The following is a 25,672-nucleotide window of genomic DNA, read 5'->3' as shown; positions in this document are numbered from 1 at the left end:
CACAATTTAAATGCACGATTTTAGGTTTGTGTAACCGTACCCAAACATGTACATTTGTTATTTCAACAATAATTAACCAAATGGTTAGCCATATGAGCAATTTCATATCAACCATATTCTTATTCACCATAACTAGTTCAAATGACTCAAATGAACTAATTAGAGAGTTGTTCAATTGCTTGGATCTTATGTAACTACACAAGACACAATCGAAGCAAAAACGATTTGATTCACTCGAATAGGTTCATGAACTTTACAGCCATGGTTTGTAAATGCATTCCTTAGTTTATATAAACATGAGTTCAAGAACAATCGTCTTTAGATATAACCAACTCAAGTTCGCGGACTGGGTTCGCATACTTAAGTTCCCGGAAGGAGTTCACAAACTCCAGCAGATTTTCTCGGGTCGAGAACTTCCGCCAGTTCGCAGACTGGGTCCGCGGCTCTTGTTCTAGTTCTCTTGATCAATAAAGTTCTCAAACTTCAGTCAAGGAATAAGGACTTATACATATATGTGTTTCCCAACAATTCTTATATCCACCAATGGTTATATAATCTAAACTCTCATTTCAATTATTGAAACATTCTTAGAGGACGTTATATAGTTGTTGTTCACAAACCATTTCTCGTCTAAGCAATTTTCAAAGTGATTGAAACATAACATGACTTTCGTCACTAGGTAAAGATGAATTTGGCTAAAGTGAAAGCTTACAACCACATATTTCGAGAAATATATAGACGAGACAAACTCGGCTCGAAATATCAAATATGTATAATCAAAGTCTATATGGCAAAACGACTTTTGTCTCAAGATAGGAGATAAATAGACTTCTGAGTGATATATAAGTTCAAGTCTCCACATACCTTTTAGTCGATGAAGTTCCACCAGTTCCTTGAGTAGTTCTTCGTCTTGTGTGATGATTGCCATGGAGTTACTGAGCTCAACTACACTTTCTATCCTAGTCCGAGACTTTAGCTATAGTAGACTAGAAATCAAGACTTATAGTTTTGATCACTAATATTGACAAACATGCTTGAGATAGCAACACATGCAAGTTCGACCGAGCAATGCTCTAACAATCTCCTCCTTTGTCAATTTTAGTGACAAAACTATCAATACATATGGAATAAAAAAAATATATAAATAACTTTTGTAGCTCCTATTCCACATGTCTAATCTTCAACATTGCTCGAAATCTTTGTCACTTCCAAGTACTCCAGTGATCCCAAAGGTTGTAAGTTCAGCATCATCGTTGTTGAAAATCCGTAGCTATAACAATGAGAAAACATAATTCTCGATCATTGTTATACAGTATCATAGTATCATTACACAGCGTCAAAGTTCAATTGTATCACAACTTCAACAAAAATACTATGGTGATATATATCACTCCCCCTTAGTCAATACTCCATCTCACATGGAAACCACTCCCCCTTACATAATGATCCGAAAACCATATATATTTGTAGTGTGAACTACATATTAATTCTCCCCCTTTTTTCAATAAAATTGGCAAAGGTACAAGAACGGGATCCTAATGAAATTTCCGAAAGAGACATTTGATGACCAAAAGAAAGCACATATCATCTAATTATTTAGATGCAATCATAAATCCGAAGCTAAATGCATTCATCAAGGAGTTTAAAAATACAAGATAACCCCTATAATATTCCACAGCCGCACTCACCACAAAGATTTGGCAATTAAGCATAAGTTCAATTAATAACTCTCCCCCATAATATGTCATTCCCGAAAGAACAACAAGAGCGGCCTTAATTTCGAAAGAAAAGAAGGATTTCTTTGGATATAACAAATCACATACAAGTATGAATTTGAATCCAAAATACTCAATTAAATTAATCACAAGAGAACCCATGATTAATTTAATCGGAAATGCTCAACATAAGTGAACTTATGGAGGCTCAAAAAAACACTCAATTAGATTAATCACAAGAGAACCCACAATTAATCTAATCGGAATACACAACCAAACTAATCACAAAAGTAATCAATTTAATTGGTCATGCTCGACATAAGAAAACTTACGGAGCAACAACTAAATAACCAAACAAGATGATTAATTTAGTTGAATATGCTCGACATAAAGTATCTCAAGGAGCAACACTAAACCAAAACAATAACTCAGTCGATAGAGATCAACATAAGACACCTTATGGAACAACACAGTATATACACAAAAATTGTGGATTGTAAATCGACCTAATACCGTGGAATAAGCAAGGACTCATTCTATTTTTCATCACTATTTGCATAATGACATACAATAGACATAATCGTTGTAAACAAAATATTTTAACCTATCTTCCATCAATATTTGACATAATAGGCTTAACTTTTTTATTTGTAAAAAATCCATTCACTCTTTTATCAATACATGAATATCGACTTACGAAAGACTTTACTTTTGACAGGATATGGGACAATCATAGTTCACGGGCGCAAAAACACATATCCCATAACTGATTGCAACATATAAAACCATAAAGATTAATACTGCAAAAATCATCTTCCAAACAATTTTAGAATTTAAACAAATAAACCTAAAAACATGAAGATGAAGACGTTGTACATAGCTATGTGTAATCACAATGATGGCTATTCCAAACTCTAGTTATTCTTCTAAATGAAACAAGAAAGTAGAAGATTTACTAGGCAATAAACTTAACAGCCTAAATCAAAATCAGACTCCTATGCCAAAGCCTGACATGAACTGAAGTCAAATAGACGGTTCAGGATCCTCATAAGTGTTGAGGTCTTTGAGCTTGTGAACGATAACATCCTATGCAAATTTTGAGAGAATATCCTTATTGGAAAGTTCTTTAACACAGGTCTTCATGAGAAAAAGGTCAGAGTTAACCTTTTTCAACTTAGTTCTTACCACATCAAGACACTTCATTGTATCAACTAGTTGTTGCTTTGCATCCTCAAAGTTTTTGAGGAAGTCAATAACTACTTCAGACGAAATCTCTTAAACCTCCTCAATATCTGAATAGGAATCAGGAGATTGAGGAAAAGATCCTTCAACTTCAACAAAGGTACCCTTCTCTTTATCGAATTCGAAATATACCGCATTATCAACGAAGTCTTTAGGTAAATCCCAAGAGCAAGAGGGAGAAGCCATTGATAATAGAAAGCATAGAGTGAGAATATTCAACTCAATAGGATAGGTATATAAACAAGTTTCGAGAGACTTAGGGTTTACAGGATTGGTTTGTGAGAGAACCCAAAAACCGTACGTGTACCCTTAATAAGGGGGATCCACTTTGTTGATTGAAAAGGTCCATGCTTTTATTCTTCAAGAGCAATTTGAAGGCATAGATCCAAGAGAAAAACACTAAACAATGACAAACTTACAACAAATACTTATGTAAAGGTGCTACTTGATGATCCATCTAAGAACGATAAGAGATTAGCTAGACAATTAGAGACACTTTACAAAAGTATACCTAATCATTTCTTACTCAGTTAGGGTTTCACAAGTGAGATTTCAACCTTGTGATTATTTAACACAAGTATGAGCCATTGACTCATTAAATGGACATTAATTTTGGTTATCCTTTTCCTTACGAAATGTTGTAGGAAAACCATTATGATGTGAAAAGTAATCATAAAATTCATCCTTACAAAAATATGACTCAGAGAATTGATTCTTACATGTAGGACATCGGCTTCTTCCTGATAACTTGTTCACATCAAATGTATTATTAACTCCCCTTTTGACGATGGAAGGAATCTGATCATCTCTCAAATTGTTAAGACATTTGTTCTGAGTCAGAACATTTAAGGAACTTGATAGACACAATTTTGTGTCTTATTTGTCTCGGTTCTATATATTGATAGTGCTCATTTTTGTACTTATTATGGTGTTTTATGTGTGTGTAGGTATTTTTGGCCAATAAACATTTTTGGAAAAATCGGCACGAAAAGTTGCGCGGGGGACCCCCGGAGGACAGTTGCTAAACGGACCCCAGAATTGGCTAAGGAGCACCCAGGCTATGTATAGCCCAAATTTATCCTCAGCACCCACATTTGTCCACAACACCCAAGTCACCTACTATCGACACCCCCTACTCTGGATAGGGGGAAACCATCTTCTTCCCCAAAATTCAAATTCATTTTGGCGGGAATATTTGGCAGAAGTGAACAGATTTAGGGTTTGAGATTCAAGCGAGTTTTAGAGAGATTCAAGCGCTGATTTTCATGGGGCTGGACTTCCTAGAGCGTAACAGGCTTGGAATGTTCGTTTTGATCGATCGAATTTGGCTAGATAAGCCGGAAAAAGGAAACAAAGGTGTGGAGTTTCACGGGTATCCTGATTCGGTAGTTGGAAGAGATTTGGTCGGATTTTTCTCGCGTTATGGATTAGTATAACCCTTTTTCGTCTAAACAGGGAATGTATGGCGGCCAGATTCGAGAAAGAAGGAGTTTCCATCGTGTTAGACCAAAACAGAGTCATGGAGAAATATTATCGGGATTTTAGAGTCCATGAAGATTTAGGAAAGAATTTAACGCCCAGGATTGAGTTAACAGGGTCCTGCTGGACTATTGTAGAGGTGGGATTGACCCAGTTGACGCGTACAGAAGAGAAGAAATAGAAAAATCCGTGACTTGCCGTGAAAGAAGAATGAAGATAAACTCGAGTTGTTTAGGGTTTACTTGGGGGCTGTTGGCTATATAGGTTGGTTGCAAGTCAGAGAGCGGACGAACAGTTAGGGGGTAGTTTAGAGAATCAGAGGAGACAAAAATCAAGAGTTGCAGGAAAGCTGTTCTGTTGGTGCTGCTGAAGAACACGAAGAACATCAACACACGCCCAACTGTCGCAGAACACTGTCGTTGTTTTACAGCACTTCGCTTCTATCGTTATTGTAGCAGTCTTATTCCTTATGTTTCTCTTGTAACAGTCGATCTGCAACACATATAAACGTTGCGATTGAACTGTTTTACTCCTTTTGAGTCTCTTCACCTTTGAAAACACCTTTTGAGCAATGGAAAAATATTTTGAACCTGTTTTTGATATGAGGAGCTAAACCCCATTGCTGAGGCGATAGAGGAAGCTATTTTTCCAATAAAGAGTGGTATTTTCTATTTATCTTATTTATTAAACTTATTTATATGATTATTTGCCTTGTTTGAGAATTGTTTTAATGATTTTTATTCAACAATTGTGATTTCCATTGATGGTATATGCTTGGACTTAGGTTTTTGATATCCCATGCTTTTGATTTACACGTGTTATTTTAAAAATCTACTTGTTGCAACATCTTAGAATCAAATTAAACGAAAAAATTGAATAAATATAAATATTGGATTTAAATCACTTTGAACTTGGAAAATAGTGGAATCTTAGCCTCAGTTGTCTTTTAATATTGATATCAACTTTGTCCGTGTTTGCTATAATTATTAGTGAGTTTTCTATTTTAGCTTTAGAATTTAAGTCTATATTTTATCCTTCACAAGTCTGAGAATCGAACCACTTTTATCACTATCTATAAAATACATCAGAACTCATAGAACTGACTTTTCTGGTAGGATACACAAGATGAGTACTGAAACCAATTGATTTAGACATATGAAAGTCAGTTATTCCATTGAATATTACGTCAAAGGTGGGTTGAAGATAAACAAGGAAATTGTTACTCAACCTAGAGTTTCTCATTTTCCTGACCGGTCCTTTTGAATCATAAAAAGGACATACTTTCTGAACATTAGAAAACACTATTTTAACACTCTGTGGAGGTTTCCTCCTTTCATGTGATGTGCACCATTTTTGACAAGAGGGTATAGGCACATCTTTTCCGAAAGAAGAGGATACTGATTCTTCTTCTGGATCTTCCTCAGTCACAGTAGTAATTAATGAAGATGGTCTAGAGAGATTTCTGAAACATCCTTGAATTGAGATCTTGTTCAAGCGATGTTTAATTTCCAAGATATCCCTTTCAAGACTCGCCTTAAGAAGAGATAAAGGCAAAGCTTCAGAGTTTTTGGAATTGTAGTCTATTATTTACCCAAAAAGAATTTTGACATGTTGTTTCAATCGATCAGCTTGAAATTTAACATAATTTAACATCAATTCACATTCTTTAGTTGTTTCCCGTTCATTTAGAGAGAAAGACTCTTTTGAAGGGTAATCGGAATAACACATGTAGGAGCATGTATGTCTTGTTTGAACACAAGGTTCGTCTATATTTGAGATTGAGGAATCTTTCTCTTTAATAGAAATAGGTGAGACAGAACTTTTATTTCTGGTGACACGTTTATCAGAGATACTACTCATGTCCATAGAGGCAGATCGCTACAAACACATACTTGTAAGGTCTTAAACGTGGTTGCCCGCTCTGATACCAATTGAAAAAGCTGAGGTACAACAACCACACCCAATATTTCGTTTAGCAATCTGTATGGACAAACTCCAATATACTTTCTAGAGAATCAACTAGACAGTCAGACTCAATCTAGATAAAAAGTATATCAAAGGTTAATATCTCAATCTCTCGATTTGATATATACTCAAGCAAATACAAATCTGGGAGCTTTATCAAATACTAGCGAGATAACTTGGATGGTACCAAAGACCAATATCCAAGTGTCAATCAATTTAAATCAACAACCAAAAGGTCGGATATTCTAATTGATTGAACAACGCACAACCTGTGATATTTCAATCATATAACAAAATATAATGCGGAAAAGAAATAACACAGATACCATAATTTTTTTAACGAGGAAACCGCAAATGCAGAAAAACCCCGGGACCTAGTCCAGATTTAACACACACTGTATTAAGCCGCTACAGACACTAGCCTACTTTAAACTAACTTCGGTCTGGACTCGTAGATGAACCCCAATCAATCTCACACTGATTCAAGGTACAGTTATGCTCCTACGTCTCTGATCCCAGCAGGATACTCTGCACTTGATTCCCTTAGCTGATCTCACCCACAACTAAGAGTTGCTACGACCCAAAGTCGAAGACTTTAGTAAACAAATATGTATCACACCGAAAAGTATATGGTAATAGATAAATCCGTCTCCCACAGATATACCTACGAGTTTTGTTCCGTCTTTTGATAAATCAAGGTGAACAGGAACCAATTGATAACCCGGAGTTATATTCCCGAAGAACAACTTAGTATTATCAACCACCGCACAATAATCTTAATCGACGCAGCGAAAGAAGATATTGTGGAATCACAAACGATGAGACGGAGATGTTTGTGACTACTTTTTATCTTGCATATCGGAGATATAAATCTCAAGCCAATCTTTGTGATTGTACTCGTACGATAAAAATAGCAAGTTCAGATCACACAAGTACGATAAAGTAGTATCGGTCTAGCTTCATAATCCTAATGAAGTCTTTAAGTCGTTAACCTGGTTTAGAGAATAAACCAAAGGTTAAAGGAGAATCGACTCTAGCTTACACAACTAGTATCACACGTAAGGTGTGGGGATTAGGGTTTGCAATCAATGTTAGCTTGGTAACAAAGCATTCAATATTCACCGTTAGATGAAAACCTGATTAGATTCAAGCTAACATATTTCAACCGTTGGATCGAAAACTTAGCTTGTTACACACAATTGAAATGCACGATTTTAAGTTTGTGTAACCGTACCCAAACATGTACATTTGTTGGTTCAACAATAGTTAACCAAATGGTTAACCATATGAGCAATGTCATATCAACCATATTCTTCTTCACCATAACTAGTTCAAAATGACTTAAATGAACTAGTTAAAGAGTTGTTCAATTACAAGGAAATCTTATGTAACTACACAAGACACAATCGAAGCAAAAACGATTTGATTCACTTGAATCAGTTCATGAACTTTATATCCACGGTTTGCAAATGCATTCCTTAGTTTATATAAACATGAGTTCAAGAACAATCCTTTTTAGATATAACCAACTCAAGTTCGCGGACCGGGTTCGCGTACTTAAGTTCCCGGAAGGAGTTCACAAACTCCAGCAGATTTTCTCGGGTCGAGAACTTTCGCCAGTTTGCGGACTGAGTTCACGGCTCTTGTTCCAGTTCTCTTGATCAACAAAGTTCGCAAACTTCGGTTCAAGGAATAAGGACTTATACATATATGTGTTTCCACAACAATTCTTATATCCACCAACGATTATATAATCTAAACTTTCATTTCAATCATTGAAACATTCTTAGAGGATGTTATATAGTTTTTATTCACAAACCATTTCTCAACAAAGGAATTTTCAAAGTGATTGAAACATAACATAACTTTCGTCACTAGGTAAAGATGAATTTGGATAAAGCGAAAGCTTACCAACACATATTTCGAGAAATAGATAGACGAGATAAACTCGGATCGAAATACCAAATGTGTATAATCAAAGTCTATACAACAAAACGACTTCTGTCTCAAGATAGGAGATAAATAGACTTTTGAGTGATAGATAAGTTCAAGTCTCCACATACCTTTTAGTCGATGAAGTTCCACCAGTTCCTTGAGTAGTTCTTCGTCTTATGTGATGATTGCCATGGAGTTCTTGAGCTCAACTACATTTTCTATCCTAGTCCGAGACTTTAGCTATAGTAGACTAGAAATCAAGACTTATAGTTTTGATCACTAATATTGACAAACATACTTGAGATAGCAACGCATGCGAGTTTGACCGAGCAATGCTCTAAAAATAGCATCATGTGAAGGTGGAATAGAAGGGACAACATGCAAGGCAGCAGTAGGATGTTTGCATTGAAGTTCAGTCAGAGTACCTTCATTGTTGGGTGCAACTCCACTAGAGGTGAGAGTGCAACTTGCAGCATCAAATAAAATCGTGTCTGAGATTACCCCTGCACAATCTCAAGTTTATGTCTTCCTAATCCTCCTGTTTGGGCTTCATCTTTACTTTATCTAGTAATTTCTTCATCTCTTCATGTTTCTCAAGAACACTTTCAACCATCACAGCACACCCATTGGGTTCATTCCAAATACGTAGTGCATGATTAACTGGATTAATCTGAAGCTTTCTCCGGGTGTCAGCTTTCACCTCTTGGTACTCAGCAATATGAAGAGTACAAACAGGGAAGAGCAGTAGCTGAATCCATGAAGACAGTTCGTTAGGCATGGCCACAACTTTCTGCAACACATACCTGAAGGTGCGAGCAAAGTGCAACCTACATTTAGCTGGAATACTATAGATTTTGGGAGTCTGAGCTAGAAACACCATGTTCAATAGCTCAAGACCCAGAGTGGGCGTAGCTACCTCAAGCTCAGCAGCAGTATCAGAAGCATTATTGCTAACAGGAGCAACAATGCCATGTATTGAAACCGAAGAAGGATCAAGCTCACCCTTCTCTATATGCATACATTTTTTTCCTAGGCATATATGTGCATACAGCAAGTACACAACTAGCTCTCAAGGTGCGACAAAGTAGACTCTCATGCTTGGTAAACTTCACTGCAACAACGTACTCTCTCTCGACATCTATCAGTTCCTCCTTCCCTCTTGTAGTGTAATTTTTTCAAATGATTCAACAATGAAACCTTCAATAAACCCTTCCCTTTAACACCATTTTTGCACCCATCATAGTCTTTGAAAGGGCATTGATAAAGATCAGCTCTGCCATCAGAAACACCAAAACCAGGGCTTGCACAGGGGGTCGCAGGAGCAGGAGAAGATTAAGGGTTCACAGATGTACAAGTTCTCAGCATTGAAAAACTATTAAAACCCCTAGAAGAAACTCTTGCCTGATGCTAATGATGCTCACGCGTCAAGAGTGGTATTGATTTGTAAAGACAAAAAATGAGAAAATGATGAGAAATCGAAGACAGAAAGAGGAGATTAAAAGGAAATGGTTTGATCTGATGAAAACCAATATCCTAGAAATCTCCTTCTGTCGCCGGAAAACGACCTCTCCGATAAAAATGACATAAAAATTTGTTGGGTGGTAGCAAATTTGTAAGGAAATGGTTTCTAAAAAAAAAAATTTGTAAGAAAGTAATGGTAATTCTTTTCCGGGGAGTATCATTTAGCGGGGTCTGGGTTGCACCGACGCGGACGTGTCGACGCGGACGTGACACGAGGCGGACGCGGACACTACAAAATTCTTAAAAAACTAGGACGCGGACACGTATATACACATTTTATTTATATATACAATTATGTATTTATACAGCTAAGCTAAGTGTTTCGATCCTAAAAATTAAAAAATAATGCTACATGTGTATAAATTTCAAAAGAAAATGAGAAATCGTTTGTTTGTACACGTCGAAGGTCAAGCAATCAATTACTATTAAACACATGGCACAATCAAAATGCATTTTTAGAACAAAACCTGCCCAACCAAAGGTATATGTGATGTCATTTCCAATTTATTTTTATTTATTTTTTTGAAACTAAAGATGAATATATTGATATTAAGTCATTACATATGAAGCTTCAGCTTCTAGAAGAATGTTTATCTGACTAGGAGGATATTGTATCCAAGTTTGATTTAGCTTATCTACTCTAGCTAGCTTGGACAAAACGTCCGCTATTTTATTCTTCTCCTTTTGGACATAATAACAGTGTCAGAAGCTAAAAGCTTGAAAAAAAGTCTTGATATCTCTAATGAGATTATGCAATCTCCAATCTATGTTGTAAGTGTTGTTTTTCACTGCATCCACCACCATCTTTGAGTCCAATTCAAAGTGCACTTCTCGCAAATTCATCTCTTTAGCCCACTTCACCGCTTCCCATAAACCATTGCACTCTGCATGTTCTGGACTTGAAGCTTTAGCTAGATAGATGCACCTTGAACCTTTGTGACAACCTGCAAAATCACGAATAATTAGACCAATGCCTCCATAATAATTATTAAAAGAACCATCAGAATTAATAGTAAGAGTTCCATTAGGAGGGGGAGTCCAATGTAAATTCAGTCTTGGTTGTCTAGTTGTATTAACAGGTTTTTTACGCGACATCTCAGTAAACTCAGTTAAGAACTTCCTGCATTTCTTGATGATTGATCTAATTGTTTGTCTTTCTTCATTTAGTTAATAATAGTAAAAATAAAGGAAGAATTTTAAATGAAAATGAAAAAAAATGCTTTAAACTCGAGTCATTGGTGCGTCCAAACAAGACGCCCGCAGGACGCGCATATTGGTGCGTCGGACATGCGTCGTGTCAGTGTCCAATGCGCATCCTGTGTCCGACGCGAGTCGAACGCGGACACGACTCAAAAAACGGAGCGTCCGTGCAACCCAAAGCGGGTAGTAGCGACATAAAAATTTGTTGGGCCTTACGTAGAAGACTTATACTGCCATCCTAGGGCGGGGGTAACGAGTGAAATGACCAACAGAGGTAAAGAGTTGGCTGCGCCTGCCCCAACAAAACCAGACCTCTCCTTCCTCTTTCATGTCCTTCAAAAAATAACCTTCGGAAAACCCTAGATTTCTACATATCCAGATACCCCGACCTATTCTGTTACTTCTTCTTGATACGAATTGAGAGGAATCTGGAAATTTCCCAATCTTGCAATAAACAGGAACCATCATTATTCAACTTAATCAGTCGTATGCTACACCTCTTAATGATTCTGATCTTGATCTTGAAAAAGGTACGGTTTTTGTTCAACCTAATCTCTACATTACTGAATAAAAATCTGATCTTTGAAAATTTCAATGGAAATGTCATATGGGAATTAAACACTTTGATGTATTTGGGTACTTTGTTATGGAACTGTCTTCCGTGTTTGATAAAATGCCCAACTGAAAAAAGTGCTTTGTTATTGAACACTGTGAAGTTAAAGAGAATATGAAGAAGAAATCTGAATGCTGCTTTATTAGTTGTAACCATGAATCTTATGGTTCTATTTAGTCGTACAAACAGTATGGGCATTTCTCATTATCATCGCTATGTTTCACGATTATTCCTTTGTGATGCTAGTAGTAGTAGTTTCAGAAACAACAATATTGATGAGAATGCATCTGATATTACTGCTGACGACTTTAGAAAAAGTGCAAAAACGAGTTTTGGTTTTGATTCTGATGGACAAAATGTTTTCGAGGAGACACTTTTAGGGGTTTCCTCTTATAATGATAGTGATGATGATTCTGAGGAGTGTTTATGGTCGAGAAGGAGGCCGTTTTCTGATATTGTGGTGGATGTTGATAGAATTTTGAGAGTACTTCAACAAGATAGACCTAGTTTTGATACTATATTAGCACTTGATAAGTTACGGCTCAATGTTTGTAGTAAGATAGTTAGAGAAGTTCTTGTAAAGATCTCGAAAAGGTTTAGTGCGAGTAAAGTAAGGTGTGCTCGCTTGGTATATGAGTTCTTTATGTGGTCAGCGAGGCAGGAAAGCTACAGACATACATCGAATGAATATAACTTAGCGATTAAGGTATGTGCTGAGTGTGAGATGTACTCGACTATAGAGGAGTTATTGGATGAGATGATGAAAAGTGGTTGTAGGACTACAGCAAGAACTTTTAATCTCGTGATGTATAATAGTGGCAACGTGCGTAATGCGAGGAGATTACTTTTGCGGTTTTTTAATTCTAAGACGTTTTATTGTGGGCCATTCAGACTTTCATGTAATGCCATTTTACATTCTCTTCTTGTGATGAAACAATACAAATTGATAGAGTGGTTTTACAGACGGATGCGTTTTGAAGGTCATTCCCCAGATACTCTGACTTATAATATTATTTTATGTACAAAGATTAGATTGAAAAAGTGGGGTCAGTTTCATGACCTGCATTGTGAGATGATTAAGAATGGGTTTCTTCCAGACCTCCATACATATAATATCATTCTGTATATGCATGGAAAAGCAGATAACAAACATTTGGCGATTGAGGTCTTGAATTCCATGAGAGAAGAGGGTTGTGATCCTAGTGTTCTTCACTTCACCTCATTAATATATGGCTTGAGTCGGGCTGGAAATCTGGAAGCATGCGAGTTTTTTCTCGATGAGATGATAAAGATAGGTTGCATGCCTGATGTAGTTTGCTATACAGTTCTGGTTACAGGATATGTTGTGAAAGGCCATCTAGAGAAGGCTCAGGAAATGTTTGATGAGATGATTGTCAAGGGGCAGTTACCCAACGTTTTTACATACAATTCTATAATCCGTGGGCTTTGCAATGCAGGGAAGTTTTGTGAGGCACATTCCATGCTTGAGAAAATGGAATTTAAAGGTTGCAATCCGAATTTTGTAGTGTACAGGACTCTGTTGATTAGTCTGAGAAGTGCTGGAAGATTTTCCGAAGCTGATGAAATACTAGGACTGATGGTGAAGAAAGGATTCAAGAGGTATAAGTTGTATCAAAGTGACAGATCACGCAAAAGTTGAAAATGTTCGTTTCGATGTGAACTTATTTGGTATTGTGTGACCCAACTCTTTTCCAGTTGGACGAAGTTATTCCAGGGTTGAGCATCATGGATGCAGAAGGAATTCCTTTTGATCGTCATGGAAAAGGAATTGCTTTTGATAATTAAAGTCAATTTATTGAAGAAAGGAGGAAAACGATGTATTAGGGAGAGAGGAAAAGTAAAGGTACGCATAGCCACAGCCATCCTGATGTTGTACAACAAGAGAAATATAAAGCCTTCAAAGGGATACAAATAACACAGAGACTGGGCATTGGACTACTTGAGAATTAGTGATGATCTTGTTGCTGCCCTCATTGTTTTGACTGAAGCGTCTCTGCCATTGAAGACGAGATCACTTTTCCTCTTTTTTTTTCCTCCCAATTAATCAGTCAATAGCCAGACGATTGTGCTCCACAACAACATCTCTCTCCAGGGGACTAAGAAGCAAACATCCCCAAACACTTGCAGTTGACAAAACCAAGTTAAACATCTGGAAAAAGATAGACATGGTATGTATTCTTTCTCTACTTCTGTTAGACATAGAGTGAAAGCTTTCTCTGTTACTTTCCGTCAATAACATCTTCTGTCTATTCTCACTAACTCAACTGGTCCCTTATCGCTTGTTCCAGAACTGAGGTTCTTGCTCAATAGCCGAGCGAAATCTTTGAGCCCAGCTGAACCGGGATTAATGGACACGTTGTTCAGTGCTTTTGAGGTGTTTATGAGGATGTATGCACTGAGATTTTCTGAAATAAGTGTGGTCATCTATTGCCTCTATGAGCATATTGGAACCTCGCATCAGCGATGGGTATATCGAATTTAAGGCTACTGGAGCAGAGTAAGAGTTTATAGAAACACAGATGCTGATTCCGCAGAGCTGGAAGCTTTTGGTATCTCCAGAGAGTAAGAGTTTGGCTGCTACCATGTGCTATTACTGCAGTAATTTAAGCGTATCCTTTAATCTGGTACTCTGTCAATGTTATGCTTCAACTTCATTAACTTGTTTAAATCTTTGCAATCCTCTCAATAGTTGCTTCTAACGTTGTTCTATTATCTTTTATGGTCATGCTAATGTATTTTGAGGTCATATCTTCAAAATCCATTTGTTTCAGTGCTTTTGTACAATTAAAGGCTTTTTCTGTCAGTGTACAACATCTTTTCTCCTTCATATTTATATTTTTCTGTCTAAATTAAAATCAGTATCAGTGGTGATGGTTACCTACAACATTAGAACTTCATGTAAGAATCTGTTCTATAATTTTTGTTCGTTTGTTTGGTTTATTGAATCGAGGGGCTATGCTGATTATCCTAGCTGCCTACAATCAACAGTGCTAGTAACTAAAGTAAATTTCGACAAAAGAAGCTGTTAATATGACTATAGGAAACTCTCATTACTTATGGACAGGTAACATTCTTTTGTTGAGTCATTCGTGTTCTATATCAGGAAGAGAAAAAAAAAAGTTTCAATAAACAAAGCAAGAAAAACGAAGATTTCCTGAAGTAGTCTAGTATTCAAATCGACCATAACCAGATAAGTGTCTTTTATACGCCTCCTTGGACTCCCCACAGGATGCTTCGAAATAAGGCATTACCTTTGCTGCCGTTGCCAACATCAGATGTCTCCTTAGTCTTTATTCCGGGACTGCTTCCTTCTCCAATGTATTTTTCAAACAAATTCATGTTCTTTATGATATTTTTCTTATTTTCGCCAACTTTTTTACTCTTGGTTTTGATGTTGTTGAATTTGGCCTTAATTCTGGTGAAGATGGATTTTGGTCTTGCTGTTTTTGATTCTGGTGCTGATGTTGTGGCTGTTTTTGATTTCGGTGATGATGCTTGTGATACTGTATCTTCACTCTTGGTGTCCATCTTTTTTTCTAGAGAGCTATTGAATGGCAGGAAGCTTATGCAAATTGTAGCAAGCCAAAATTGAGAGGTGGTGCGTGCAGAAGTATGTATTTATAGGGGTCTATAGCAAGATTTGTCATAGTTGTACATGGAATCCTATCCCGTTCCTTTCAGGACAGGGAATTAGAATTCTACTAGAACCATGTTTCAAAAATTAAAACTCACACTAATAGATATTACAGTAGGGACAATTGGGCTAAGGCGCGATCCGTGGATAACCCATAATATGAGGCCCTTAATTAAAAGAAGTTTAAATCTAGACCCCGAGTTATTAAAAGACATTCATGCCTTTTAATTAGGGCTGCACAAGACCCGCCCACGATACCCAAACCCACCCGTACCCGTTAAATCCGTGGGTTTTTAATCCATACCCGCCCGTTGTGGGTGCGGGGTTGGTTATGAAAAAGAAAAACCCGCTGTCTGTGGGTGCGAGGTTGGTTTAAGCTAATACCCGCCCATACCCGCCCAAAAAACCCGCAGATTATATACCATTAGATAAAACTAATCCTAGTCGTCCATTATGAAACCCTAATACTAGTAGATAGGATAACTGATAACCCTCATTCACTTTCTACACTCTTCTCTCTGTTCGGCCTCTCCTCTTCTTCCTCCTCAGTTCTTCTTCTTCACCTACGAACGACAATTACCAGAAATCTTCACCAGAAATCGACAACAACAACTTCGAATCTTCACCAGAAATCGACAACAATCGAAAAATCAACAGATTCAACACTTAATCTTCATCTGTGAACTTCCTAGATATGAATATTTTGGGGGTTTTGGTTTTTTTTTCTCACTTAATCAAGGAGAATAGAAGTTACTCTAAATACTTGAATATAAAGCGGGTTTAAACCCGTTTAAACCCATACCCGCCCAACCCGTAGCGGGCGGGTAACAAAACCCGCCCGCTGTTTGTGGGTGCGGGGTTGGTTATGAAAAAAAAAAAACCCGAAGTCTGTGGGTGCGAGGTTGGTTTTAGCTTATACCCGCCCATACCCGCCCATGTGCAGCCCTACTTTTAATATATTGTCAAGCCCCAAATTAAATAAAATTTAAATTTAAGCCCAGAATTATTAAATATAAGCCCAAAATTATTAAAGTATAGTGTGAATGTGTAAACAGAAGTTACACATGCATATGACATGTGTATCCAGAAGTTACACATCCTTATGCCACGTGTAATGCAAAGTTACACATCAAAAAAAATAGACATAAAAAAGAACGCATACAAAAAATACATGTATTACTTTAATATTCATTTACAATAATTTTTAGCATGTGTAACTAGAAGTTACACACACTTCTGTCTAGTGTAATTGAGAGTTACATATGCATCTACCTAGTGTAATTGAGAGTTACACATGCATCTGAGTTGTGTATTCAGCGTCAACTCCAATTCCAGCGAGACCATTATCACATTTAAGCAATTATCTTTTATGAAGTTATCTGAAACCTGAAATATAACAACAAGCAATTAATATTTATAAGATTAAAATTAACAGTACATACAACAATGTATATTTAGTTTCACCTACACGAAATCACATTCTATCATAAGGAGATGTGAAATCAAGTAATTAAAAACCAGAGCTTAAGAAACAACTTTGCTGTAAGAATTCAAATTTTTTGCAAACTCAAAACAAGTGCTCATCAAACACACCAAAGTATAAGCATATACAACAGATACACATCCACATAACATGTGTAACTCATAATTACACATTCAATTAGCATGTGTAATTTATAGTTACACATCTAATTAGCATGTGTAACTAGCAGTTACACATCCATAAAGCTTGTGTAACTGGCATGCGTAATTTTTTGGTTACAAGGTTTGTTCATTTTAGCATGTGTAATTAGAAGATACTCATGCATCTGTCTAGTGTAATTCAAAGTTACACATGCATCCTACTTGTGTAATTAGGAGTTACACAAGCATATAACATGTGTAACTAGAAGTTACACATGCATCCTACTTGTGTAATGTGAATAAATGCGCAGTCTAGACATAGAATTTGAAACAAAAAACAACAAGAAAGGGATCTAAAAAGGTGTACCAACAAGCAAAGAAATATCGTCTTCCCTGTCCCGTTTTCACCAAGCATAACTACAATCCGAGGATCAGCAAACTCTCCCTCCATGATATGAAGCTCAAATTTTCCTATCTGCAATACGAAGTTAACGTCGAAAGATGAGGTCAATTCATGAACTATCGCATCATTGAAAAGGTGGTTAAACAATAAAGACTTCAAACACATATGTAAACGGGAAAATAAACATCCCAATTAGAAGCTTCACCAAAACTTTTCTCATACATTAAAACAACTGAAAGTCCTAATCATTCAGCTAACGTTTAAATCAAATAGGGATTTTACTGAAATTGAATCTTAACTGTAGCATAAACTGAAATCAAATAGTTACCTATGACGACTGTCACCACCACTTTCTAGCAAACGATCATCATGCATATAACATAGACTTTATATCCAATTAGCATGTGTATCTATAAGTTACACATCTAATTAGCATGTGTAACTAGTAGCTACACATCTAATTAGCATGTGTATATATAAGTTACACATCTAATTAGCACATGTAACTAGTAGCTACAAGTCCATTTATCTTTCCAAGTTATAACACTCTGCAAATATGATCAAATCATGAACTGTAAAATAAACGTATAATGTATGTTGATGTATATAAGAAATCACAGACCTGCTCCGCAGAACGATACATGGCATGACTATGCATTAAGATTCAGATACACCAGATTGGCCTCCAACAATAAGCACATAGTTCTGTACAAGAACTCCAGCATACTCTGCCCCATCGTGCAATGTAGTTACCATCTTTTCAGAGCTGAACGAAAACTCAAAAGTATTATATTCCAAATTCTCTCATATTTCTTTTGTTACGATCTGAAACAAAATAAACAAACCTTTCAGTCGGCATTGTATTAAGATCAACACCAATACTAAGCATCGAAGCAACTTCTTCTGCTATCTTTTGCTTCTGTGCCTAAGCTACTCACAAAGAAAAACTTCAAAAAGAATTTGAGTGCATTGAATAGTTTTTTACTTTTCATGGAAGAGTTTTAAGATAAATAATTGACCTGCTTTACTCGCTTCTTTAGCTAGATCATCATCCAAACCGAATGATGGTCTTTTACTGAGAACAAGCTGGCCATAAAGCAACTGCCAACTAATGTTATCTAGTCATTCCAATATGCATGATATACCTTTTCATAAGAACCTGCAATATATAGAACATAAACTTTATATCCCTGGATGTGTAACTAGCAGTTACACATCCTGCTAGTTACTGCTAGATCATCATCCAAACCGAATGATGGTCCTTTACTGAAAACAAGCTGGCCATAAAGCCACTGCCAACCAATGTTATCTAGTCATTCCAATATGCATGATATACCTTTTCATAAGAACCTGCAAATATAGAACATAAACTTTATATCCCAGGATGTGTAACTAGCAGTTACACATCCTGCCAGTTACTGCTAGTTATAGTTTTCAGATAACTAGCAGTTAGACATCCATATGCCAACATATATGGATACCTAAATGTGGCAATCACAATCAAATTTTATGGAGTCATGTTTACCTGAAGCTCACTCGACAACACCATCCTCATCTTCTTAACCACTTTTGTGGTATCAATATCAACACCACCACTCCCTGCAATCCACATATACACGTAAACAATGTATAGAGTCATTAAGAACTTTATTTTTCTGAAACTTCATTTGGTCAATACTGTCCTAGCAATTGAAAACAGAAACACTGAATATATACTTTGCTTCATGTCTTAGCAATTGAAACTCAGAAACTTACATTCATGGACAAGCATTATAAGATTATTTTGAATTAAATTATCTTTTGCGAAGGTACAGAAGTATAGATTGACTTTAAGGTAATGAGAATTACAGAACATTTAGCTTATCTGTTTGAGCAAGATTGTTACTGAAATTTGAAACACTCAAGTTTGTTGAAGGATAAACTTCAAGACCTGCATCTGTGTATTCCTTTTCAATCATCATAAGAGAATGGAATTACCGCAACAACTAACGAAACAGAACATGTAGCTTATCCAACAAACACAGTTCTGATGCCAGTGAACTTCCCTCTGAAATAAGAGATAAGACAAGTTAAAGATCACCATTACTTCACATATCAATTTGTTTACTTTACAGTCCACCTACATATCTTTCTGAATCATAATTTCAGGACTGCAGTAATGCACATATTTCAAAAAACAAACATATAAAACACTAAAATAAATCATAATTTCAAATCATATTCACATTAAAAAAAAAGTTCACACATATTTTCTCTTCCTGTTCTACAAGTTTTATCCATCAATCTCATGAACCGTAAAGAAGCTCAAAGAAACTTATCTAATTTCACTGAGTTTCTGTCGAAATTGTTTAGATTCAATCGTACGCTACCAGGTATCTTCGTTGATTAAGCTTTAATCCGCAGGACAAGGTACTGAATGTAGAAAATATATATTGAACTTAAAACAATCTGCCAAAGATGAGCTCAAATCAGTTCGAAAATCAAAGTAACTGAAATTCGTATCAAATAAGTGGGTAAAAAAGATAATGATTCACAGATTTCGAATCTGAAAACCGATTTTCGATCAAGATAAGAGATTAAAAGATAGATCGAATTTCGTTCAAGAACCCCAGAAAATTTTCTTTGAAATTTCTTTGAAAATTTTTCTTTCAAAAGTAAAATTGAGGTGAGATTACAACAAATCGAACTCTGATTATGATTTCAGTAACAGATTTGATTTGAAATCAAACTATTAAATTTTTCCAAATGATTTTTTAGAAAATAAAAATCGAAATCTAAGAATTAAATCAACCGATTGAATTGAAATGTTACCTGTTCGTTTGATTTTCCAGGAGAATCTTCAGATTCAGTTGTTGTTGATGATGATTATCAGTCATTGTCTATTGATTTTCATCGAATCTTCAAAGAACAAGTGATGTTGATGACGAATTTATGTTCAGATAATCAGGATCTTTGTTTGTAAAGCTTAGATCTAGGTTTTGAAATCAATTTTCACTGAAAAATTCGCTTAGAAATCGTTCTCGGCTTGTTTCTTCATCAGAGAGAGAGCAAAAGAAAATGAGAGAGAGAGAGTGAAAAAGAAAATGAAAATGAAACCGAAAATGAAATTTAGACCTAGTTTTATTACCTATATATACTAAAAGGCAATCTTGGTATTACGAAAATGTCACTTTATTATCAAGCCCTGAAAATAAAAATATTGGACCTAGAAATATCAAAAAGTGAAAGTATGGAGTTGATAGTGGAGGATCCATCTTGTGGGACTTCTAAATACTGAACCCATATAATAGGGTGGTTCTAGTATTATTCACATTATTAGGAAATAGGACAATCCCCAGCATCAACCATAACCATAGAAGTGTGTTTATATGCACTTCGAATTCATTTCCTGGTAGGCACTCAACGGCTTAACCTACCAGTCCCAGACTTCCAGCACTATCACTATTAGATAAGCCATCAATGTGTAGTTTAACAAGATTAGGACTTTGCCAAACAAGATTAATTTATGCCATATACTAGTTTCTGTTACGGGAATTCTCAAATTCCTTACCTCAACTGTTAAGAGGCTCCAGAATGGCCTCTTCCTAAGTAGCTCAAATTTTCTCAAAACACTGATAGAAACACATTTTCTATTTTATGCAAGGAAGCAATCATAATCAATTAAATCATTTGCTAAAAGAAACCATTAGTTCACCACAGTATTTACGTCGGAGATTGCTGATAAGCAGAATGCACTTTTGATTCCAGCAAAGATACATGCTTGTCAAGCACAGAAACTACAGCTTCAAATTCTGTCAATTGCTGCTCCATCGCTTCAATTTGCTGAATGTATTCATCAAAGTTTCCATTTTTTTCCTTCAACTGCTCCACAAAAACCCGTAATCCAGAAGCTACATCACCCAGACCCTTGTATTCCTCTGCTACTCTGGTATTCATCTTCTCCAAAAGTTCCAGCAAGTTATTTGTGCCCTGACAACATCAGATAAAATCAAAATTTAAACCCTTCAAATGGTATATCGGTATTTAAGCCATTTCTAGTGCAATCTGAAACTCTTTTCAAGGAAATGTGAAAGAAAACTAGGCAGAGACAGTAATTCACTCTCATTGCATGGAAAGTGAATCTGAACTAACCAATTTCAAGAAGACAATTCTATCTCCGTTATTAGTATATTGATTGATCAGAAAATCCAAGATTACATACTAAAAGGGAAACGCAGAATAAGAAGAAACCACTCTTTTAGAAGAACCCTATACAAGACAAATACCACCCCAAGACGATCAAATTATAGACGAGGTAGTGAGAGACCTGGATTCAGATGTGCAATTTGACTAACAGTCTAACACACAAACGTAAGAAAAAATTAAGTGGAAAGAGTTGAGACCTGGAGTTCGCCTTTGATCATAGTAGAGACATTGGTGAAGAGATCGTTCAGTGATTCAGAAAGTTTATCCACCTCCTCATTTGCAGCCTTTTCCCCCATTCTAACATATGTATATTGATTCAACTTTGATACTTGGATGATGGTCTCATCTATAAAAAAACACTTAATCATCTTTCAACAAATCACACAGATACAGCTAACAACCAAAAGGACGCAAAGAAACCAACAGTAAATCTTAACCAGATGTGTCAAATTAATCACACAACTACAAGGAGTTGAATAATCGTAAAGCTAATAAGTTAAAAATTCTGTAAGACCTTCAAAATATGCACAACTCAGAGTGACATTTGAAATAGTAAAGGTGATATCTTAAGACTACAATTTACTTGAAAAATACAGCATCTTTCGCCATATCTAATCAGAACCCGAAAAGATAAAACAATTGGTAGAGAAAGAAAAAAAAAAAGAACTCACATAATTGGTTTGATCTACAGCCCTGCAGCTATGACATTAGAAACCTTCGGAATGTTGGGTTTTCCCTCTAACCAAAAGAGTGATAAATGACAAACAGACAAAGTGACTGAATCAATGAAGTTTCAGAGAATTTGATAAGTTCAAGTACCTTCTTAAAATTAAAGATGCAGTCAAAACTTTCTCAATAATCAATATTTAACAATAGATTTTTCAATCGCAATTAGGTTTCATTGATGCAAAACCCTAAACAATCGAAAGAACTGAACCATAAAACGAAACAAACCTTTAGATTTTTCAGCAGCAGATCGCTATACAGAGAATCCCAAAATAATGTCAAAATCAAATCGAAGTCTTTTACTCTGTTTCTAATTCTATTGACTGGGAGATTTTTTCTAAAATCGAAGAGTTTTCTTGTCCATTTTCTCTGTGAACAATTTTCAAGGCACCTTTGATTTGACTTGTGTTGACCGTTAGACCATAAATTGACCCAAGAATATACTCCATTTTCTCTGTGAACAACCCACTGAAATTATGACACTGCGAACATTACTACGTTAAGCTTTTTTTTTTTTTTTGGTAAAGTACATTAACCTGCTCAATGCTTAATACATATCCATTAAATAATCATGACTAAACTGGGGCATATGCCACTTAAATGGAGCCTATAGATTATTTCATCTACCCAATTCACAATGATAGGGGGTGTCTAATATTTATGTAACTACCAAAATTATCCTCAAAAAAATATTAATATTACTAAATTATCCCCATCAATCCTTAATAAACCTAACTAACAAAAATCAGTTTTTATTTCTAACGTGAAAACCGATTCATCTCCTCCACTCCCTCTTTTTCCATTTTTTTGAAACCAAAATTCGTCGATGATCGAACGATTCAAAAATGATTAATCGTTTTCTTTCTTCCATAAAATGTCAAAACCAACAAGAACTAAGTATGCTACTAACATGAATCATTCTAGTGCCGACAATCCCGGACTTGTTCAAGCAATTCGAAATAAAACGAAGGAAGTGCAACAACAAATCGAAGCCGATCGTATCGCATAAGAGGAGGAAATGGATCTAATCAGGTACTTTTCTATCAACCCAATCCTCTAAACTAGGTTTTAGTAACATGCAATAGGTTAGAAATCGAGAATTTTGAAATCAAAAAAATTTAGTGTTCACAGAATCGGATTACGTTAATCACGAAGTAACCCGATCCTTATTAGAAACAGATTATGTTCATAAACTTATAGTCTGATTGTTCTGCATGTGAAAGGAATCGGGGAACGTTAGTGTATAAATAGCCCGATTGTTGTAGCCAATCTTCCTGAATCTTATTTTGTTGGAATCAGATTACATATGTCTCAACAAAAACCAATTGTTTCGTTCAGAAACAGACTTTATATGTATATCGAGTAAACTGATTTCGTGAATCGGTTTACATTAGCACTTGCAAAAATCCGATTGTTATTTTTATATGTTTGGAATCGGATTTCATATGTATATCGAGTAAACCGATTATATACCCTGGCTTTAAAAATGCATTCTATTCCATTTTTTTTTGTCGCTTAAATCCGTATTCTACAGGAAAAAAAATGAAGGAGAAAAGAAATATAAGAAGAAATATGACCATGTTACTCCTAAGCTTTTGGGACTTCGTCGAAAAGACGGTAAAAATTTGAATGCTTCCCGCCTTTGTCATTGTTCACCGGCCTTTCCCATCATGCGATTATTGGGATAACAGAGCGTTTCACAAATATCCTTTGGTTAGTCCATCTCGAACAGATGATGAGGCAATTCCGGGTTACATGTCGTGGTACCTCAATGTTTCGCATACTCGAGTGATACGAGTAGATGAGAGGCCCATGATAGAGGACAAAGATACGACTCTCGAATACTTGGTGCGTATTGTTACTCAATTACGATTTTGTTAACGGTTTTAGCATTATATATTGAATGTTTGTGATTTGAAATTGAACAGAGAAGACGAGTCGAACACTTGATAACCCAAGCAAAGCTAGAAATCCGGGAAGGGAAAAATGTGAAGGCTAATGAAAAGCTGATTGATGAATTGAACGGTCTCGAAGATATAGAAGTTGGTGAAAAGTTTGGGGAGGAGGAGGAGGATGATGAGTAGGAGGAGGAGGAGGAGCCAAAGAAGAAGAGAAAGAGAGCCCCCCCAAAAAAGATGTCTGAAAGTGCATCGAGCAGCGCCTAACCTGGTAACACAAGGACGTGGTGGACGTGGTCGTGGTGGGATGTTCATGAATGAATAGTTATATTCATGTTTATGACTTTAAGTATGGATAATTATGGAGTCAAAACTTATGTCTTGTCTTAAAATTATTGTCGAATTATGTTTGGTTACACTCTTATTCTATGAATTACTTAATCTGGTTTCTAGTTTATGAATGACTTAATGTGTGTGGAAAAAATGGAGGATCCTGGCATTATTTCTGTCAGAATCGGTTTACATATAAAAGTATTTAACCTGATTCTGACTGTTTCCCAAATGTTAAGTTTCGTAATCGGGTTACATCTACTTATATGTAATCCGATTGCTAAGAAGAAAAGTTATGTAACTTTTAAAATCGGTTTAATGTATAAATATGTATTCTGATTTTGGTGAAGAAAAGTTTTGTAACTTTGAGAATCGGTTTACATGTGCATTACAAAAGCCCGATTGTTTGGATTGAATTCAAAAAAAAAATAGCCGTTGAGACTTCATCTATATAAGGACAACCTCTTTGAGCCACTCCCACATCAGACACTTAGCCTAGAAAATGGAATGGGAACCCTTTGAAGATTTGTGTCTCGTTAAATCCTTTGCTAATACGTTCCGTGAACGTCCGAATGAAATCTATTCAATGTTTTGGAAGAGAGTTAAAGAGTTCTTTTACGGGCGTACCGCGAATCCCAATAACCGAAAATGGAGATACTTGGCTTTTCGATTCAACTACATAAAAGGCGCAATGCGAGAGTACGTAATAGTTAGAAATATGGTGTACCACTATCATCCACGAGCTCCTCTTAGGGAAAAAGTGAGTAATGCTATCATTTTTATACCCATGTCAACTACACTAGTTTACATACTAACATATAAGAATTCAGTGAATTTCAGCTGGAACGTTTCAACGGGCTATGGAGAATTCGTAATGGGGAAAGAAAGTTCATTCACCACAAAGAATATACGACGTTGTACCGACATGCTCGGAGGTTCATTGATGAGCATTTGATGTGTCAAATTCTAGAATTCCCGTACTGAATCCTATATATATGTAGTGGGCTAATTTCCTAAACTATGTAATGAATATTTTGTTTCTGAAAGTAAGCCATAATCGGTTTACATGTGCATTACAAAAGCCCCGAGTTTTGGAATCGGGTTATGTGGGTATTGATCAAACTCCGATTATGGGTTTACATCTTCCTAAGCATAAAACTCAACCCATAATCAGTTTACAAA

General features: G+C 36.0%; 3 protein-coding genes across 5 annotated transcripts; 1 reads left to right on the top strand and 2 right to left on the bottom strand.

Moving 5' to 3' along the window:
* Positions 1-10,559: 10,559 nt before the first annotated feature.
* On the bottom strand, positions 10,560-10,952 carry LOC113351779. Its single transcript, XM_026595713.1, has one exon. It carries the CDS (start codon positions 10,950-10,952, stop codon positions 10,560-10,562), a length of 393 nt encoding a protein of 130 aa, XP_026451498.1.
* A 380-nt stretch (positions 10,953-11,332) lies between these two features.
* Positions 11,333-14,518, top strand: LOC113348862 (pentatricopeptide repeat-containing protein At3g60050-like). The gene is made up of 2 exons (XM_026592752.1): positions 11,333-13,859; positions 13,980-14,518. Exon 1 carries the CDS (start codon positions 11,825-11,827, stop codon positions 13,328-13,330), a length of 1,506 nt encoding a protein of 501 aa, XP_026448537.1. The 5' UTR covers positions 11,333-11,824; the 3' UTR covers positions 13,331-13,859; positions 13,980-14,518.
* Positions 14,519-20,835: 6,317 nt separating this feature from the next.
* Positions 20,836-22,638, bottom strand: LOC113353823 (biogenesis of lysosome-related organelles complex 1 subunit 2-like). 3 transcript variants are annotated; one of them, XM_026597309.1, is made up of 4 exons: positions 22,491-22,638; positions 22,208-22,229; positions 21,734-21,882; positions 20,836-21,320 (listed from the first exon to the last, which is right to left on the bottom strand). In XM_026597309.1, the coding sequence occupies exons 3-4, from the start codon at positions 21,830-21,832 to the stop codon at positions 21,054-21,056; spliced, it is 366 nt and encodes a 121-aa protein (XP_026453094.1). In that variant the 5' UTR covers positions 21,833-21,882; positions 22,208-22,229; positions 22,491-22,638; the 3' UTR covers positions 20,836-21,053. The 3 variants fall into 3 exon arrangements, with proteins under 3 accessions (XP_026453094.1, XP_026453092.1, XP_026453093.1); XM_026597307.1 differs by having other exon boundaries at positions 22,208-22,274; positions 22,491-22,616; XM_026597308.1 differs by lacking the exon at positions 22,208-22,229.
* Positions 22,639-25,672: the final 3,034 nt, after the last annotated feature.

The sequence above is a fragment of the Papaver somniferum genome, chromosome 2, assembly GCF_003573695.1.
Source record: "Papaver somniferum cultivar HN1 chromosome 2, ASM357369v1, whole genome shotgun sequence".
Lineage (NCBI taxonomy): Eukaryota > Viridiplantae > Streptophyta > Magnoliopsida > Ranunculales > Papaveraceae > Papaver > Papaver somniferum.
This window is presented reverse-complemented; position numbering and strand designations above follow the sequence as displayed.

Bases quoted from the DNA above. Each gene is read 5' to 3' on its own strand.
- LOC113353823 (XM_026597309.1), bottom strand. From the start codon at position 21,832: ATGGGGGAAAAGGCTGCAAATGAGGAGGTGGATAAACTTTCTGAATCA. The intron at 21,321-21,733 runs GTCTCAACTCTT...TGATGTTGTCAG, and splicing joins TGATCAAAGGCGAACTCCAG to GGCACAAATAACTTGCTGGA.
- LOC113348862 (XM_026592752.1), top strand. From the start codon at position 11,825: ATGAATCTTATGGTTCTATTTAGTCGTACAAACAGTATGGGCATTTCT.
- LOC113351779 (XM_026595713.1), bottom strand. From the start codon at position 10,952: ATGTCGCGTAAAAAACCTGTTAATACAACTAGACAACCAAGACTGAAT.